The 21520-nt window shown below is 32.5% G+C and overlaps 1 protein-coding gene across 3 annotated transcripts in view; it reads left to right on the plus strand.

Moving 5' to 3' along the window:
- Nucleotides 1-21520, plus strand: part of LOC106461087 (tyrosine-protein kinase JAK2-like) — a 195096-nt gene that overhangs the window by 132623 nt on the left and 40953 nt on the right. For all 3 annotated transcript variants that reach the window (XM_013920877.2, XM_022387962.1, XM_022387963.1), the window contains 2 exons: nt 7876-7997; nt 16763-16907. In XM_013920877.2, the coding sequence (XP_013776331.1) occupies nt 7876-7997; nt 16763-16907 (267 nt within the window). The remainder of the gene's footprint in view (nt 1-7875; nt 7998-16762; nt 16908-21520) is intronic.

The following is a 21520-nucleotide window of genomic DNA, read 5'->3' on the forward strand; positions in this document are numbered from 1 at the left end:
TACTACTATATTATATATATATATATATATATATATATTATATATATACAGTATTATACTTTAAAAGTTAGGGTTTTAAATTGTAAAAGCTGGAAAAGCATTATAAACCAATAGATCTAAAAGTTGTGATAGAATTCATGTAACCAATATTTGTTTTGTTTTTTTTTCACATGGCCCTGTAATTTGTACATTTTAGATTCAAAATCCATGGGCATATAGAAATAGCTTTTCAGATCTGTATTTTGTCTCCCTGAAGTTACTGCCCAAAATGCCCTTTATTCAGTACCAGAACTCATTATTTAGGCTAGACAATGAAAGAAGATTCTCATAAGTGATATTTATATATGCAGTATAATATTTTAAGTTATACTAGTTTAAATGCCAAAAAAAAGCTGGTGAAGTATAGGAATGAATAGGCCTAATGTTTGTGATACAAGTTATTCAAACAGGAGGTTTTTTTTTTACTTATCTCTTGATTTGTCCATTTCAGATTAAAAATCAGAGGAGTGTATTATACTGCATATATAAATAACCTTTAAAAGAATATTTTTCATCATCATCAAACCCAACAAAAAACTTCTGAGCAAAGACTTGTGGGAGAGAAAATTTAATTCTGAAATAATATCTTCAGCCTATTACAGTTTTAAAACTGCATTTGTTAAATGGTACATTTTCATGCACATTATTTTGGGGTTAGAAAAATTTAATTTAATCCAAAATTATTGTTCTTGAAGGCTAGTTTTCCTCTCTGGCTTTTTATGTTATTTTGCCAGTACTTTCATCTTTTGCCAAATGAATGTTAGATGTTAATTCTAACCGTTTCAACAGTTTTAGTTCAAAGGTATTTTAGAATCAATATTTTGTCATTCTTAACACTTATTTATTGTAATTCATGAAGAAATATGAAAAAATTATCATATTTGTATTTCTGCACAGGTTCAAAGTGAAGTAAACAATACATTTGTCAACTTAAGAGAAAATTCTTTCCGTTCCAAAGAATAGCTTTATTTTTGCTAAGAAACTATCAACCTTGAGAATATATTATCCATTTCTTGATTCCCAAGCATTTCATATGTCTTTCTATGCTTATTTTTTTAACATGAAACACGTCTTTGGAAACAACTGTAAATAAGTTTAGATATAATTGGATAGAGCAAGAATGAGACTTTTCAAATCATAATACATTAAATAAAATGGTTTGACCAGTAGTTTATGGTTCAATGGAAAATTTTATAGTCAGAGCTCCTGTAGCATTTACCAAAGTGAATAGCTCTGAAGATTTAGGAACACGCAACAGAGCTGGGAATTTTTAAAAATTTTGTCAGAAGTTTTTTGTGTTGTATTTCTTTGACAGCTACAGAACTTTCATTTTGTGTTAAGACATCAGATGTCATCAGATCACATTTAGTGAGTTTGTTAGGTGATGGCAAAATACTCTGATGGCTGAAATCCTTATTTGTTGAATATTGTTATTTTGATGTCTGTCATATTCAGTAAACACAATGCAGAAAAAAATTGGCTAATCATGTAATTAATTATATCTAATTATATTAGTGATATTATAATGTTTTTATTAATTGATTATCAATTTATCACTGCATCTTTTGAGAAGTTGAAACAAAATGGTGACTGGATGGTCATCTTGACATTAGCAGTGTGCCAAGTTAGAAATATTCAGATTATCTTGAACATTGAGACATTGAATATGTCTATCAACTTAAGTGAACGGTAGTTTGAAAATGTCTATTAAAAATCTAAAACTAGCTGAAAATAGAAAGATTAATAAATTAGCCTAACAATTAGCAAATGCCACTATTTGCCAAGCTGAGCTTGAACTGTTGAGTTAGATAAAAATGATACATTATCCCCTGTATAAGAACAGTAGATGATTTTTTTTGTTTAAGCCAGAGAATGTCTTATTTTTTTACATTAAAACTCAAGCACATTGCTTAATTTGGGTGATATGATGATTATGACTAAACACACTTGTTTCAGTCACAAAACTGAAGCCTCAGCTGCTGCTAATACTATCTGCATACTTTCTACAGAGGACATGAAACATGAATCCCTCTTCCTTGTCAAAATAAAGCCACCAATACTCCTCTTTCCTTTTCCGGTTTTCCCTGGCCTTCCATTTTCTTTTCAACAATGAAAATTTGTACAAAAATGACATGATTTAATGTTTCACTTGCCTGTTTGACCAACACAATTTATTGTCAAGCTCATTAATTGATTACATTCAACTGGTAAATTATTTTTATACAAGACTAATTTTCATATTTTCAGCTTTTTTTTTAATAAATATTTTTGCAAATTACATTTCAGTGACTAGTGGGGTTACTATTAGATAGAGGTTAACATAATTTACACATGCCTAGTTCTGGGGTTTGCTTTTAAAATTTTATAAGAACACAACAATTTCAAATTGATCAAGCATGTGGTGAAGAAAATGCACGCAGTTGCAACTAGGCAGTAAAGCTTATGGACACTTTATATGTGTCTACTGTACAAAGGAACAATAAAATTAACACTTCACTGTTATGAGGTAGAGGAGAATAAGATTGTTAGAGGTACAAAGTTAGTTATTACATATCTGACTAAACAAAATGTAATTCAATACATCTCTATCCTTATTAAGTGTTTATTTGTCGTTGCATATGATGAAGGCTATGTTGTAATTACAGCTAGTTGACTTATAAATGATTAGTTATGGAGTATAAATTAATAATAATATTTTATATCATATAAAGTACAATTTAAAAAATTAATTTATATTTTGTGTTTTTGTTTTCTTGCTCTAAATAAAATGATAAAGTTTAATGTTATAGCAATTTAGTGTTTTTTTATTGTTTATTGAAAATCATTTGGTACATTTTACATTTGTAATATATCTTGGTTGCAAGTATGATTCCACTGTCCAAAACATGCTTTACATTTCAGCTTTGGGTGCATTATGTTTGTTTTTGAGTTATTGTAACTCTACTTAGGTTAGATGCCACCATCTCTAATTTTGAACTACCAACCAAAGAGTTAGCAACTGGCTGTCAGCACCCACTGCATCTTTTGGGCTGCTGTTTAATAATGAATAGGATGGATCATCACATTATAACATCCTCAGACTGATAGTTATGGTGGTTGCCTAGTGAACTGGGGGTCACGGATTCAATACCCAGTGCATCAAACATGTTCAACCTTTCAACTGTCACTGTCAATCTCACTATATATATATATATATATGTAAAAGAGTAGTTGGTGATACTGGCTGGTTTTCTTTCCTCTAATTGGCAGTTAAAAGTTAAGGACAGTGGCATATAACTTTAGCTGATTTGTCATAACTCAAAAACAAATAACAGCATGGCTAACAGGGTGAACATGTTTAGTGGCAACCAGAATTGAACTCACAATCCTTGGATCCCAAGGAAACTACCAGACCATGCCAGTCCGAAGCTGAATAATAAAAACATAATGAGAAGTCATAATGGCAATATTTTGATTATTTGGATAGGTGGAATAATCAGAAACAACAATTTTAGTTCATATTTCCATGACAATTGATTCAATTGTAATTTTGATTAATTGATACAAATCAATGTAATCAATGCTGATAGGTAATCAGTTATTTTGGTAAGTTGAAGTCATACCTGATGTCATAAAATATCAATTTACTTTAACTTTTGCCAGACAGAGAATAATTAAGATATTTGCACATTAGTATGGCAAAATCTGCTTGTTTTGATTAAAAATTATAATCAAAATATCTAGTTTAAGTAGTTGACACATAACACTTAATAGGCAAGTGTGTATCAAAATGGAATGGATCTTGATAGCTGACTTCAGCAGCATAGATTTACATTTAAGTTAAGTCTTTGTTTTTAGTAAAGACTGAAATATCTCAACAAAAGTTAACTATTATGGAGTTTACAGGAGCAAAAGGGTAAAAGTTTACTTTATCATATTATTTGTGTTACAATTTCTCAAACATTTTTTCTCTTTAATGTTCATGAGTAACACCCTAAGATTACTTGCCTGGTCAAACTAGCTTTTTTAGCTTTCACTAGCCTAGACCTCAGTTTCACTTTCCTTAAATAGTCTTGCAAGTGTTGCTGTCAGCTTTGTTAAAAAAAATGTTTTAAAGAAATATATTAACCCTTTCACATCTGGTAGGTCAAAGTGTGCATGTCACAACCTTTTACAGTATTATGTTCAAACTTTATTTAAACTTCTTTTCTTATCAACATGTACAAATATATTTGGCATCAGAATGTAGTTAATAAATCAAATTTTAATATTATATAAGTTTTTAAATTTATAAAGAAATATTTTTTTTAAGTCCTCAATCTCTCCTTGTATGAGAATTGTGACATTTGCTCTCTGTCTACCCTCTTTTTTAATTTACTTTTATGGAATTTAACAGAAATTACTTATTATAATATAGACATTATTCAGACAAAACTTAATTTTTATGGTCTTCAACCTTATTTGTTTAGTGAGTCGTAAACTAGAAAATTAGAACTATTTTCCATGCCACCCTGTCACATCCTCTTTTTCATAAATTGGCAGTCATTCAATCTGATGTTTTATACTGTGCATTTATAACCAATAGAAAGCTAAAGTTTTAATCTATTAAATGACATATTATATTACTTTGTTTTCTGTACAGAGAAGTGTCTTTTTCCCTTTTCAGTTTCAAATTTGTTCTTATAGGAATCAAATTGACTAGCTTTGCTGAATTTTCAAACACTGTTATCTCATAGTTGGAAAGTCAGAAAAATTATGACAGTTATAAGACATTTTTTACTTGTTATTATTCTGTGTTCTTAGGTGCATTATTTAATTAAATATAAATTTATTTAGTATAGTAGTACCATTAGTATGAAAAAAGTAGGCTTAAGTTTCCTCTAAAGTTGACAGCAAAAAATAAGAAGGTCCAGGTAAGTAATATATTTGTTTTTCATGTGTATTCTTTATTATTATAAAAGTAACCAAAATGTTAAAATTAGAATCTTGGTAGGTTAGATTAGGTAAGATAATGAAAAAAATTATAATAATAAAAATCCTTTATGAAGTGTGTTTGCGAGTAGTTCATATTTTACGTAATTTGATATGTTAATGTGAGCAGCACATTTGTCTAGTGATTTACAACATGCTTGGTGGGATTACTAGTTAAGCACTATTCAAAGGGCAATAGAATTAAGTATAAACAGATGTATAGTGTTACAAGTTTAAGCTAGTTAGGATAAACAATTGTGGTTTCCTGTTACAATTTGTAATAATTCCAGAAATAAATAAGGATAATTTAGGTTTATTTCCTAATTTTTGTGGTGGTCAAATCAACCGATACTGTTTAGAGTTATAGTGTAGAAAATACTACCATGGTTATAAAGCTATGTAAATACATGAGCACTTTGCGAAAGTATTAATCCATGTAGGTTACTTTGTAGCATATTACTTTAGAAGCAATTAATAAGTTTCAGTTTTTTTATTTAGATTCCTAGTCATATTTGTTATTTGCAGGTTAAACTGGAACAAATTGCAATTTTAACATAAAATATGCTGGTTGACCTTATTGTCCTTTATGATTACTGACTTACAAGAATCTATATAGATATTGTATTACAATAATAAAAAAGAAAATCATTGTATCTCTTCCAGTTCTTTTCAGTTTTGGGGTTGATGAGCACTGCTGGATTTCTCATACAACAGTGTATATTCTGTACAGTTTACAATCAAGTTAAGAGAATAACAGAAGCATACCTTCTAGAGGTGGAATAACATGAGATTTGTTGTTAATATTTTGTGTATAAAATAACAGTTTTAAACCTTGACATAAAGCAGTTGATTTTGGACATATTAATTCAGAATATTATACTGGGTTGTAGTTAACCCAAACTCCCGGGTCCCATACGCTTGAGGATTTGTTGGGATGCATAAGATTTGACTTCCTGGATGCCAAATATGCACCACAAAATACCCATAAATACTTTGCTTCGAACTTTGTACCATAAAGAACTAAACAGCATACGGTTTGCATACAGGTTTCATCAATGGCAATAAATTGCATGAAAATAAAGCCAGAGGAAAGTACCATAAGTTTAACCCTTTCACCTTGGGTAGGTCAAAGTGTGCATGTCATAACCTTTCACAAAGTTACATTCAAAATTAAGTTAAACTACTTTATTATGAATGTATATGTATAAACTTGGCATCTGAACCTAGATAATAAATCGAAGTTTAGTATTATTTAAGTTTTAAATTTTAATCTCTTCTAGGATGAGAACTGTGATGTTTGTTATCTATGTATTCCCTCTTCTCTAATCGTTTTAACACCCATCCAAGAAGTACAAAGTGTAATGTTAATTACTTTTTATAATGTTGTCATCGCTCAGGCAAAGCATAATTTACATAGTCTTCAATCTTATTTAGTTACAGAGCAATAAAATAGAATATAAGACCCCTCTTTCCATGCTCACCTGTCACATCCTCTCTCTTTCAGAACTTGTCAATAGTTCTTTTTGGCATTTAAGACTATATTATTTATAACCAGTAGAAAGTCAAAATGTTTCTTTATGAAATGACACATTATATTACATTGTTTTCTGTACATAGAATTGTCTTATTTCCTTCCAGTTCAAACTTTATTCCCATGAAAAATACATTGATGGGCTAAAATTAATTTTTAAGAGCTTTTGTCGCACAGTTAAAAATGCCAGAAAAATTGTTATAGTTATCAAACGTTTTTTTTGCATGTTATTATTCTGTGTTCTTTGATGCATTATTTAATTAAATAAAAATTATTTAATGCAGTAGTACCATCAGCATAAAAAAGTATGGTTAAGTTCCATCGACAGTCGACAGCAAAAAAAGAAGACCCAGGTAAGTATTTTATTTCTTATTTTTCATGTGTATTATTTATTTATTATTATAAAAGTAACTAAAATGTAAAAAAACTGAAAACTTTTAAGGTTAGATAAAGTATAATAAATAATAATAGTAATAATTATAATTGTAATATGAGCTGCGTGTAAGCCACGTGATTTGCAATTTATATAGTGCAAATAGTAGTTAGACATGGTTCAAAGGCAATAAAACAATAAAGTTTAAGTTTAAATAGATGTATATTGTTATAAGATTTAAACTACTTTGGAAATCAAGTAGTGACTTTGAAGGAATGATACCTTAAAAACAGAAGATATTTTTATGTTTATTGGAAAAGCTGTTCATTTTATCATTTTGCATATTGTCCTAGTTTAGCACTTGTTAAGGGTAAGTAACATGTTGTGTACATTATAAATAATAGTTTTTATTGAGCACGAAAGTACACTTAACTTCTTTAATAGTGATATAAAATCATAAAGGGAAACAACATGCATTATAAATTGTAAATAAAGTTTTTCATTGAATATTAACATGCTTTTTTCCACTTGCAGAAGGTAAACATGTAGTGTGCTTTATAAATAGTTTTTAATTGACACTGAAATGCTTTTTTCCCTCTTGTCTTTGTATTTTATTAAATTCTACCAATGGGTCCCTTGAAAATCTCACTGGGACTTTTGAAAACAAAAACAAAAAAAAACAGAGTCCAGGACCCTTCACTGTGTGACCCTAGTGAAAACCATGATTATAATGTTTTTGTGCATTTGTTGGATACTATTAAGTTTTTATTGTAGATATAACATGAAAATAGTTTCATTATTTAGCATAATCCTGAATGATTTGAAAATTATAACTTTTCTTGTAAGTTATATTTTTTCATTACCACAACAAGAATAATATTGATAATGCTGTTTATGTAACTTATTGTAAGGTAATAGTTTATTATTAATGTTTTAAATGGTTTCTATTTTAAAATACAAGAAATGTTTTTGATGTTTTCAGGAGGAACATAAATGTATACATGGAAAGATTAGGTGCAGAAATGTACTGGTAGTATCACACACAGAAAATTCCTTCAGAGTAAAACTTGCTGATCCTGGAATATATTCTTATTCATTATCTGAGTATGTGTTGAGTTCTGAATTTTGAAAAACTGGATATTGCTGACTGATTTTGAAAATCTTACAAAGTTGCAGATTTTGATGTTATTGTATGAATTATTGTTTCCAAATCATATATGTAACTCCTTGTAAAAACTGTATTCCAAAGGAATTATTGTGGTGACAAATTTTTTCAACTTTTTTTTTAGATTGAGACCCAGTATTTGTTTAGTAAAGCACCTGCCCAAATCCCACAACATAAACCTAGCAAGAGAAAAAGTGAAAGAGTATACATAAAAATAAAACTATGGCAATTACAATAGTATTAGGTCGTCAAGAAATTAATGTTGCATTTTGGAACACTTTCAGTAACCACCCCAAAAAACGTACATCATTTATAATAGTTAAATGAACTGCCTAAACATCATGTTAGTGTAGTCTATTTTATGTGTAAAGTTTAGTATACTCTAATCCCTTATGTTGATGGCACACAATGAGACATACTTTCAGCATGTAATGCTGTTTGAATACAAGAAGGGAAACAACGGCTCTGTAGCCACAAAGAATATCAAAGAAGTTTATGGAAATGTTTTGAACATTTGTAAGTGTCAATGGTGGTTCAGCAAATTTCGTTTAGGTGACTTTAGCTTTAAAAACTGTGATGGCAGGGGCCGACATGTTGGAATTGATATTGGTGCTCTGAAGATGCTTTTTTGAGTCTAACCCAAGGCAACACACTCGTGAAATGGCTTTGAAATCGTATTTTTTCTCATGAAACAATACATAAACATCTAAGGAATATAGGAAAACTCCATAAAGAAGGTGTTTGGGAGCCTCACGAACTCTTCGATGATGATCATTTCCAACACATGAACGTAGCTTCGTCTCTTCTGGCATGTGAACCATTTTTGTCAACGGTGATGAAAAATGGATTCTCTATGCGAATATTAAATGGCAAAAACAATGGCTCAGTTCTAGACAAAAATCACTTTCGACCCCAAAACTTTGACTCCATGTGCAGAAAGTGATGCTTTGCATTTGGTGGAACATCAAAGTTGTAATTCTTTTCGAACTCCTCAATGCACAATGAACTGTCAATGCAGAGATCTATAGTCAGAAACTGGAAAGATTATGGAGTTAGGTTGGGAAGTTCTCCCCCCCCCCCTGCCTCCCACCATATTCTCCAGATATAGCACCATCAGATTACCATCTTTTTTTCGTTAGCTGCAACACCATCTTAAAGGGAAAACGTATGCAAATGTGGAAGGTGTTAAAGATGACATCGACATCTTTTTTGCTTCAAAGCCAAGTGATTTCTTTAATCAGAGCATTAACAACCTGATTGTAAGATGGAAAAGCATCATTGATAAGAGTGGTTACTATTTAATTTAATAAATGTTTTGATATATAAGTTGTTTGGGTTTTTCATCTGAAAAAAAGCAACATTAATTTCTTGATAACCTAATATATTAAAGCAAGAGGGAAGCCTCAATAGCTGCAGCACTTGAAATTATTTGAGGCAGGATTAGACTAACTTAATCTATGAGACTTTTTTTTCCTTTTTATTAGTTTTGTATTGTGCGCCAGCAATACAAAGCATGGGGCATATGTATAACTGATTCAATTTTATTACTCATCAGGATCTCTACCCTCAAATTGAAATTATTTCAGGCAGGATTACAGTAAATTAATCTATGAGACCTTGGGCATCATCAAATATATCAATAGAAAGGGTTTAACCTCCTGAGTCCAAAACTATAATTAGATCTCAAATTGATCAAGAGATGGTGGAGCTATGAGCTGTAAGTTTGTACTTAAAAAGTAACTCGGAGCCATTCTATGAACTGCTATGCCATGGCTAATTAAATATGACTATTTACTTTTTGGTTAGTAAGGGACTTGCCCTTGCTTTGTGTTACATAACAAGAAATGATGCATTATCACTTTTATAAGAGGTTATCATTGCATCTTCCATTTTTTTTGTTAAGTTATATATAAGTTTAAATAACATCTCGTTTGTTTATTTTATTCAAAAGCTTATAAGTTTTATGTGTATATTTATGATGCTACTTTGAAAGCTCCTCAAGATTCAAAACAAAAGTGACAGGTTCAAATGTTGAAAACTGATGTAGATCAAAGCATTATCTAGCCATCATGCATAAAAACAGATATCAGTTTTCTGTTATCATTAAATATAGATACTGTTTTACTTTAATACATATAACCCAACTACTCGTATTAGAAAAGGTGCTTTTATTTTTACTTATTGAGTTATTGTATTCTAAGTAATTTCTCTGCTTGTAAAATGTATATAAGTGAATTATTTAAATACCAGGAATTCATTTACCAAAAATGTACAGGGTGTCCAAAACATCTGGAACCTTAGGTGATTTTCAGCTTTTCTTAATTTCAGAAATGTGACTGATTATGGCACTTCAAAGTTTGAGAAGGTCTAGTAAATCCTCCTGTTAATCCAAACTTGCTTCAAATGTAGAACACATTTTGTAAAATTCATTGAAGTGCCTTTGGTTTCAGACTTTTTGGACACACTGTAAATAATTGTATTTTTAAAGACAGTATATATGTATGTTCTGTTGTATGTTTTGAATCTATTAACATATATGTTTGGTCACTGTAAACTCATTTGATGTTTTGTATTGTGCATTTGTTCATTAATTTTGAGAATTAGTTTTATTCCAAACATACATACTTCCTTTCACACTTACAGCTATTACTCGACTTCCAGGGTTTCTTCCTTTGCCCATCTAATCATTGGTCTGTTTTTTTCTTGCTTGCTCTAGTCTTTTATACCCCACTTAATTGCCCTTGGCAATATTTGTCTTGTGACACTCTCCACCTACGTCGGTGTACCCTCTATCTTGGTAGTGTATATTAGCACCTCATTCAGATAATGCTATCTCTTTTTCTTGACAAAGTGTCACTAGTGAGTTTCCCAGTGCTATGATCATTTGGAGATACTTTGAATGTTCTCCATATTGCCTAGTTGATTTTCATTTTAAAAAATATCCCACCCTGATGCATAGCATTGCACAATATCCGGGTGGGGGTTGGGGAGGGTTCACTCAGTTGACACTATCAGTGATCTTATTTGTAGTGAGATAGAGACATATTTGGTCCTGGTGTTCCTCCATGAGGCTCTGAAGCTGCAATTTAGGGCAATTCTTGACATTCTGGAGAGAATTTAGATTTGCTTTTTTCTGTGCCTTCTTTTAGTCTGTTGGTATTTTAGTCCTTCTATGGGACAGTGGTAATGTTACAGACTTGCAACACTGGAATCCTGGGTTTAATTCCCTATAGTGGACACAGCAGATAGCCCAACATTGCTTTTCTCTAACAAAACAAACTTACCTGACTAAATGGTGTTCCAATCAACTCTAATTAACACAGTCTTTAAATGAAATAAAAAAAGGAGGCCACTTTGGGATAAGTTGCCTTTGACTTGGTTTCGTCAGTTGATTCATCAAGAGTTCGATGGTTTGGGTCTTAACTCAGTTGCTTTGGAGCCTGCACCTTACTTGATGGCTGAAAGGTCTGGGAGCAAATATCTAGTTTTCTCTCTATCCAAAGACATTGTGGTTCATGCAGGTAGGTTATTTCTCAGTTATGTGAATGGACAGTTATGCCTTCCCCGACACGGTTGTTCAAACTCTGTGATTTAGCCTACAACTGCCAGGTGGAAGCATATTACAACTCTCAAATAATACATCCACTCCTCAAATTTCGAGTTTTAAGACAGAATTTGTACTTAACCTGAATGATCAACATCCCCTGGTGGGATAGGATAAGTCAATGGACTTGCAACTCTAAAATCTAACTATTTGTTTTCCTTATACTACACTTTGTTGGAAGAGACTCTCAGGATCACCGACTTCATTGATGACGAGCTGGAACCATTGTTAGTATGCACATTGGTTCAATTGTTGGCTTCTACATTCATCTATGTTGTCGTTGGCATCTCAAATTTCATCGACTCCTACAGGGGGTCATAGTTCTGCCTATATTCAAGAGTCCCGACCTCCAACTTCAGCCCTTTGGTACATTGGTACCCAGAATAGTTTCTGTCTATATCCAAGGGTTCTGCTGCTTGGTCAGAATGCTTCCAGAAGTGTTGATGATTATTGTATGCCTTCAGGGCTCTGTTCCAAGAACTTCTGAATGTGTGGTGACCTTAACCATGGATCCAGGAACACTACAAGTCCTTGAGTCAGGATTTGTCATTCAGTTCACATAATAACCGCTGTTATCCACCCTACTTGTAGGGTTTCCATCTTCCATAGATCCTTGAGTTTTGGAACTTAGTTCTAGGGATATCAGAATTTGGTTGATCTGGAGATAGTGAGATAGTCATGCTTGTTCTTCAGAGTTTTTATTCTTGTCAGTTGTTGGGCCTATGCAGACAGGAGATTGGTGTCCAGTTATCGATCTTTCTCATCTATATCAATGCCTAGATTCTCCAGGATTCACAAGTTACTCATTTCTAATTCAGAGTTGGCTTTTTTTTTACTGGGATTATGGGTGTTCAAGTTCATTGTAGTTGGCTCCTATCGCCACATTGCCATAGTAGTGGCATCCCACTATCAGTGCTTTTTGTCCACAAGGGTCAGGTACTGCAGTTAAGGGTTTTTACCTTCAGACTAGCATCAGCTTCATGTTGGTTCTGCCTAATCATACGAGTTTTTCTTGTCACCTCTATTCCATAGCAATGTGTACACATCGTCTTATAGATGACAGGTTACTGCTGGCACCATCTCGTCAATTGTCAGAACATCACACCCTGATTCTACTTCCAAAAATAATCAAGGCAAGCTTCATTCTCAGAGCTGAGACTTCTATTCTTGCTCTAATATGTCATCAGTCTGGGGTTTTTTGTTTTTTTTCTTCACTCAGCTGACTCCCATCCAGCTCCACGACTATGAAACAGGAAGCCTGACTCTTATTCACCTCTCCTTCTCCCACTGCATGGATGCTTATATCTCTTCTGGGAATATGGGCATCACTCGAATCCCTCATGCCTTTATGACGAGAACACAAGAGATCCTTTTAATAGTCTTTATCCAATCAAGGGATCATACACATTGATTCACTGTATTCCCCAGCTTCCTTAGTTAGGATCATTCTTTGATCTTGAGGGGTTGTTAAGTCGGTACACTACTAAGATATGGGTTTCTTTGCTGCCATCTCATCCAGAGTTTCATCTTTTCATGAATTCTTTGCTTCAGGGGTGGGAAGCATATACCAACAGTTGGGAAATCCATTGTCGACAAACAGATGACGAGGCTTTCCTACACAATGTTTTAGTCCTTCTTGCTCTTCAAAGTGCAATGCCTCATAGTCTGAGCTTATTAAGGGGACAATCATCAGGCTTCACTCTGACAATTCCATGGTAGTGTCTTGTGTTTCTCATTGAGGAGGCACTTTATCCAGGAATCTTTGTTTTTGAATCTTGAACCTTCTTTCTCTGGACCACTACTATCATATCACCTTACTAGCTTGCCATTTTCCAAGGGTGATGACTGCAATAGCAGATCAATTGTCTCAACCCAACCAGATTCTCCTAACAAAATAGATGCTGCATCTCAAGGTTTTATTGGATTGGCTTTCACTTTGCAACTCATATAGGTAGTTGGCCTCTCATTGGAACACCCAACTACTGGCAATTTGGTCTCTAGTATTGGACCTTCAGACTTTTTCAATGGATGCATTCCATCAGGATATGACAGGATTACAACTCTAGACCTTCACTCCAATTCATATGTTACCAAAGGTACTAACTGATTTTTTCAAACCCATTGTCAGATCCTGTTGATAGCATCGGATTGGCAGCTACACCCTGGTTTCTGCTTCTGCAGTATCTTCAGAAGTGTCCTCCTCTTCCACTTCCTTTTTAGGTTCTCTCTGTGGAGGCAGCCATGATCTGAAATGGTACACCTGGTAAACCAGAAGCTCGAGCTTCAAGCATAGAAGTTATACAGTCTTTCGCATGGCATTGGGGTTTAATTATGAGGATAGCCTTGCCTCAGTCTTTGCTTAGTCTCACAATAAACATTTCTCAATGGAAATGACACACATATCAGCAATGGTGTATTGAGAGGAGGTTGAACTCACTTGATTTCCCTCTATAAAGCAGCTTTATCCACTGCCATTTGATATTCATGACAAAATATTTTTTGAGTCCTCAGTACTCTCCAGATTCCTCATGTAGCTTTGGGTCCTTTGTCATGTACGACCATTCCAGTTACTTAACTGGTATATTAAAGTTACATTACATGCCCTTTCTCAACACCTGTTTGACTTGATTCTCATATGCCATGTATTACCTTACCTGAAGGTTTATTTTTTGTTGCTGCCGACCTACAGACATCGCCTGACAGGGTGGTTTGTGCTATTTGTCCACAGATCACTATTATTCTACCTACGTCCTCCGACTGGTTCTTCTTACCCAAGACATTTTCATACAGTGAAGGGGATAAATCCTTTTCACCAATTCATCTTATCACTATTTATGATTGATCAGATTTTGATCATTGTTATGTTCAGTGAGGGTCTTGAAGGTTTTGTTGTCCTCACTAATGCCTTTACAAATGCTAGACAATGACTTTATTCTGGGCTCTATTTGAAAGCGAGGAATTTTCTGCAAGTCACGTCTAATCAGATTCTTCACATTTCTATGACCTTAGCAGCCTAGTTCAATTGCTTACTGAAGGACATTGTGTGAACTTATATGTGGACTTCCACAATACTTTTATCTCACATTATTTGCATGATCTGGCAGTATCTTCATCTAAGGGTTTGTACCTACCCCCCCTGTTACTATCTTAACCACTTCCACTAGATTATACTGAGGAGTGAGTATTTTCAGGAGCCTACTCATAATACCAGTTCACATTTAACACTTGGCTATCCAGTTGGGTTGAGCATGGCCTTTTTTTTTTCAGTATTGCTTCAGTACATTGTTCTTGGAAAAGAGTCATTGTCTCCATGTAATTCCTACTGCAGAGTGGTCCCGTCTTAGGTCTTTGGTTGAGCACAATTTGTTCCACATCCTCCCCATAATTCTGGGTGCAAGTGGAAGATATATAGCCCAAATGGTTTGGGAGAGAGGATGGGTGTTCATAATTCCAGACCGGATGAATTCTGTTTCCTCTGGTTGAGTAAGGCATGCAGGTGTTGTCTTTCAGACTTCTTCTTCTGGTTGAGGAGAAAGTTTGTCCATTACAGTGTTGCTTTCCTTCTTGTTGTGATTCCTGTGGCTTGGAATGCATCACTCTATGGCTACAGGTTGGGATCCACTCATAAGTGTGTGTGTGTGTGTGTCTGTATATAAATCAATATATACAATGCTCTGCAATACATTAATTGTTCATAGGCTATTAAAATCTTAATATAATCTAGAAACAACATAATAAAATGGAAACTCAAAAGCATGCCTCCGCTATGATTCCTTGCTGTTGTTATTAAGTCATAAGGTAAGGGTCTCTTATTTTGCTTAACATTTTTATAATATCAAATAAAATGGTGGAGGTTAGGAGTTTTGTAGAAATTAAAGGTGGCTTTGCTCCACTATAAGTATATTATATTATTATTTATAACATCAATTAAAAGGATGGATGTTAGGAATTTTACTTTGTAGAAATTTTTATTGGGTTGATTTAATTCTACGTTAAAGTTATATCTAAACATTAAGGGTTACTGGCTGCAGACAGTGAAAGGCAATTGGAGTTTAGATATTGTGGGTTTCAAGCACTCAGCTCTTATCCCTTACTGATTCTTCTTAATTACTGGTAGCAGAGGCATTGTTTTGAGTTTCAATTTTATGTTGTTGTTTCTGGTTTTTATACATGTATATATAAATATATATATATAGATAGATAGATTGTGGTCCAACTGCTCTAGCCACCAACATACCAACATGGGATATAATGACCATGGCCCTGTAATTCCAACCCTGAGTAGAGGAACCTTGGCTGTTTGGTTGGGACCTAGCCAATAATGATGACAAATCATGTAAAATTCCACCCACAGTACATGAATTAAGTTCCGTGTGACGAGCATACCTGTTCTGAATGTAGTGCGATTCTCCCACTATGGTGCCAATTGTCTGTTGATGCACCCATGATCTGTGCAGATGCTTTATGTATGGATAATGCCCTCATCAGCCCCTCCATGTTATCAGTGTGGAATTCTAGCTATAAGTGTGAGCATAGGTAAGTATGTTTTTGAATTAACATTTTCTTAAATTAAAAATGTATTTACAATAATACTTATCTTGTCTCATACTTTCCTGTCCTTCCTCCCCACTAAGAGCTGATGTTAGAGACTGAGATTGAGTCAGCCTCAAAAAAGGATAACATGATCTGAATGAGATACTTATATACAGTACCAGAATAAAGGATACGTTGATGTAGGTGGAGAGTATCACAAGACAAATACCATCAAAAGCAATTAAGTGGGGTATAAAAGACTGGAGCAATCAAGAAAAATTCAGACCAATGCTTAGATGGGCAAAGGAAGAAACCTTTAAGAAATGTTAACTTTTCTCACTAGTAATAGGCTGTTTGTTTGTTTTTTTATTTATGTCCATCAAAGTTCTTAATTTGCTAAAAATGTAAGATTGTACAAATTTGGGGTAGAAGCTATCCATAAATTTTTAACTGCTAGGTTTAGTGACATAGGAAATAAAAATCCACATATATTGTAGTGCTCTGTTATCACAAATCTCTATCTGAGTGGTGGAATAAAAATCATAAATTTTCCAAAATATTTTCCAGCATACACTGGATTCCACCAGAGTACTATGCAAAATTTACTCTTGTCAGTAAATCTTCCGCAGCTGATGTGTGGGCATTTGGGACAACTGTATGGGAAATTTTTTCATATGGACAAAAACCTCTTGATGGTACAAACCCCTCTGAGGTAGGCCTGTGAGAAGTATATACATGTATATTTTAAAAACATTTTTTATACTTGTTATATTTATTTGACTTCTAAATCAAAAATTGTGTGCATGATTTGTCTTAAGTCAAAGTAATTTCAGATTACATGATGCCTTAAATCTCAGGGTCATTTAATTGTCTTTATTATTTAAATGATATGTTCTTATTATCTAAAGAACATGAGTAGACAATATACTCAGATAGCTCCATTTGTAGAATCTGATCCTACAATGTATAAAAGTGATATTGAAATATATAAGTATGTAAAGCAGTGAAATTTTTAAACTATAATATGGAAACTTAATCTTTACTATCGTGGATACTGTGTAGAATGCTCATGAATAACTAGGATCTGTGGATGATGGTTAAGAACCAAAGATCTACAAAGATCTGTTCAGTAGACAAACATACACTAACATTAGAGAAATTGAATGAACAGTGTCTTGGAGAATAAAGCAATAACAATTTGTCAACAAACTACAGTATCTGGCAAAGTAAGCATTGGATGAATGTAATTACAACACCTGTAATTCTATTCACTGGCCTTAACACTAAATTACAAACTATGCATAACATTGAAAAGTAAGGAAACTCAAAGAAGCCTCATGCATAAAATCTTTCAAAGTGACCTAGAACCATGATTAAGTTATACATTTCAATCAAATATGATCTGCATTTCTCTTCCAAGAACACCAAAGGGATAAAAAAAAAATATCTCTAAACAACCCGAACATCAACAACTTCCTGAGCTCTCTTCCATAGCTGCTTTCTTCATTCTTCCTATTGAGGTATGTTTCACTTATCACTTTACACTTTCAGGATTCCTTGCTCTTCCTCTCTAACTTTTTCACTCTTATGGCCATATATATTCCTCTTATACTGAGAATTTAGTATGTTATATTAAATTAATTTTTCAATATGTGAATTAGGAAGTCATGTGACAACTACAGCAGATTAAAATTCATGATGGAATGGAACATATCAGAACTACATTTTGACATTGTATGGCATTTTGTAGGTAATGCAATGCCACCAAAATGTGATTATTTTTAGGAAGGGTATGTAAATTCCATTCAAAACACAAAATATTCATGTGCTCAGATTAAAAAGATGTGCTTAGATCAGGGATTTCTAAGATGGGAATACCCTTTGTACTGAATGGCATTGGAAAACAAAGGAATGTGTATCAACTTGAGACACCAGGACCATCTAGAAAGAGACTTTCAATAAATCATATTAAAACCATGGTAAGCAAAGTTCAGTTGCAAAAGCCATCCACATACCAGAGGCAACATTATGGAACATAATCAAAAAATATCTCAATCTGAAAAAGTGACACAAGCTACTTCTATGACATATTTGTTCAACCATTGCATAACTCAGCAGCTGGAGAATGAAATGGGTATTCATTTATTCTACACAGAGACATGTTGAAATGGATACTGGGAAACTATAAGTTTAAACACTGAACCACAATCAAGTTTAATTTTACTACAAACATTCAAGAAGAAGAAACTTTGAACAAGTAGTTTGAAGTCTATGAATGATACTTTTTTAAACATTTTTTCTAATACCTTTTCTTCTTTGTTATGGTATTGAATATCTGTGTTACTTTCTTCACTTCAGTGGAGTACATGTATCTAAGTATATTTTTCTGAAAAAAAACTTATGAAGTATTTTTGATTAATTCTACAAATATAGGTGGTAAAAATGTGCATGTCGTGACTTTTTTAGAGTTACATTCAAAATTCATTTAAACAAATTTATTATCAATGTATGTCAGTAAACTTGACAACAAAACACAGTGTATAACTCACAAGGAAATATTTAAATACATTCTTATTCCTCACTTCTCTGTGTCATGTGATGCATTTGTGCTCCAAATTGCCAAATTAGATTTTATTTCTCTACATGATCTTCTGAGTTTCCTATGAATTATACTGATACTATAGATACTGAAAAGCTAGAATGTGTAGTAATAGCCTCCAAGTTTCTTGCTTTACTGAGATATAAATGAGAAAATTAAACCCACATGCCACGCTCTTCCTATCATCCTGTTTTTCAGAAACTTTCTGAAATTCTCTTAGTTTCATTGTTTAAATTTGTGACTAGTTAAGAGAATTTTTTTATCTACATGTTGTTCAGTTAGAAAGACTATTATATTATAGTAGTTTTAGGATTTTCTATATTTTTCTATTCTAAATTGCATATTTAAAATAAAAGATAATTATATTTTGAAACATCAACATCATTACAAAAAATAGGCGTATGCTGTTTCGTCTTCCAAGGGCAAAAAGACAAGTCCATATGTAATTATTAAATTTCTTGTTTTTTTATGTATAATTTTTTATTTATCTTTATAGAAGTAACTAAAATGTAGAAATTAGAAACCTATTAGGTTAGATAAAAAATATCTAAATGAAAAGCTAAATAAATATAAAAATTACTTGATACTTTTATCATAGCATCTGCTCATTGTAAGGATTGATTGTAATTCAATAGCAGTGTGCTTTTAACTCAATTGTTTGTTTACACAAAGCTGTCAAGCTATGATAAAAGGTTTTCAGGGTATTCGGAGATAGTCTGAAGTGCAACTGTAAAGCAATAAAAGTTTTTAACTCAATTGTTGGTTTACACAAAGCTGTCAAGCTATGATAAAAGGTTTTCAGCATACTCAGAGAGTCTTAAGTGCAACTGTAAAGCAATAAAAGTTTTTAACTCAATTGTTGGTTTACACAAAGCTGTCAAGCTATGATAAAAAGTTTTCAGGGTACTCGGAGATAGTCTGAAGTGCAACTGTAAAGCAATAAAAGTTTTTAACTCAATTTTTCATTTACACAAAGCTGTTAAGCTATGATAAAAGGTTTTCAGCATACTCAGAGAGAGAGAGTCTTAAGTGCAACTGTAAAGCAATAAAAGTAAATGAAACTAGATTTGCAGTACCTGCTAGCTTTGTAAAAACAAACAGGGTGTCTATTACAATATGCAGTCATTCTACAAACAAAGAAAAGGGTTATTTAGAATTATTTTTTATTTTCCAAATTTTAGTTTTTCAATATATTTCTGATTTCCCTACAGTTATTGTTAGGGTAGAGAAAATAACATAAAATATAGTTTTATTGATAAAACTTTTGATATTTGTTTAGGAGGTTCTAGAGGTTATGAAAATGAAAACCTAAAGATGAAAAAAGTATTTTGATTGTTAACATAAAAATTACTATTCATTCAGACTAGTGAATTTACTAAACAAATTTCTAGTAAAAACAATTTATTGAAATAGCTGTTTTTTTTTGTGTACAAAACATTTATAATGTGTACTAAAAGGTTTTGTGAAGATATACTTAATACACAAAAAGTTATGTATAATTTTATGTTTACATGGTAGTTACAAGTTTAGTCAAAATAACTAATACTATATTCAGAGGGCTGATTGAATTTGAGTGTTTGCACAGGTCCTGGAAAGTACTTTAAAAGTGTTGAAACTTAAGAGTCAAAATTTTCAGGCCTTGAAAGCCTTGGAAAAATCCAGAGTATAGAAGGCAGTTATCAAAAATGCTTAAATTATAGGCAGTTTTGGTCCTTGTTTGTTTGTTGTTGGTTTTTTTTTGTTTTTTATGCCTATGCAGATTATTACAGAATATACACTTTATTTCAATAAAAATGTGAACATTTTGAAGCTAAAAACGTTTGCTGGCTATTTCTAGCTATAGCATAAAAATGTATGAACAACATTATAGGCAAGTGAGTGTGAATGCACTATCTATACTTGTATGACTGGCATGTAACAGCCAAATAGTGGTTGTGATAAGCAGTTCAATTCATTCTACTGACTCAATGCATTTGATTTAGCTCAGTTTTAGAGTCGATTCAGAAGACTTGTTCCTTTGTTTCATTGAAATGAAACCTGCATCTAAACTGAAGCACTTGACTACGAATGGTTATTTGAATATAAAATGACTAGATATACAATCTAAAATTGGTTGTCCTAATAACTATGCTTCTTAAATATGAAGTGAAATATAGGTTGACAAAAGATTAAATTTTATTTAAAATCCTGGAGAAAACATCAGAAATATGAACCATTGAACATAGTTTAGCCAACAGTTTAACAAACTTACAAAAACCTGTCAGATATAGCTAGTGAACATACATATAATAAACCATCTAAACAACACATCTGTACTTACTTGTTGTGGTATTTTGGCAGCAGCAGCAGTGTTAATAATAAGATGAGGATTATGATGATAATAATAATAAATGGCAAATATTATTATTATTATGATAATCATTATTTGTTACTAGCTGGAGTACCCGTTTCTTGGATGGAAGTTACATAAATTCATGATTAATGAAAGGTTATCTTAGGACATCAAAAGTTGCTTCCTTTATATGTAATTGTAAAAAAATGGCCATAAAAACTGCAAAACAAAAGTGTCAAACAACAAATTTGCATATATCTTCACATCGACCCAACAAACCATCATGCCAAATTTGGTGAACATTCATCAACAGGAGTGAAGTAGTAGTAAAAAACATGAAAATGCCCATAAAAAAAACACAAAATGCAAAACTGAAAATTTGTATGTTTCTCCT

Source organism: Limulus polyphemus, unplaced genomic scaffold, assembly GCF_000517525.1.
Source record: "Limulus polyphemus unplaced genomic scaffold, Limulus_polyphemus-2.1.2 Scaffold895, whole genome shotgun sequence".
In the NCBI taxonomy this organism is placed as follows: domain Eukaryota; kingdom Metazoa; phylum Arthropoda; class Merostomata; order Xiphosura; family Limulidae; genus Limulus; species Limulus polyphemus.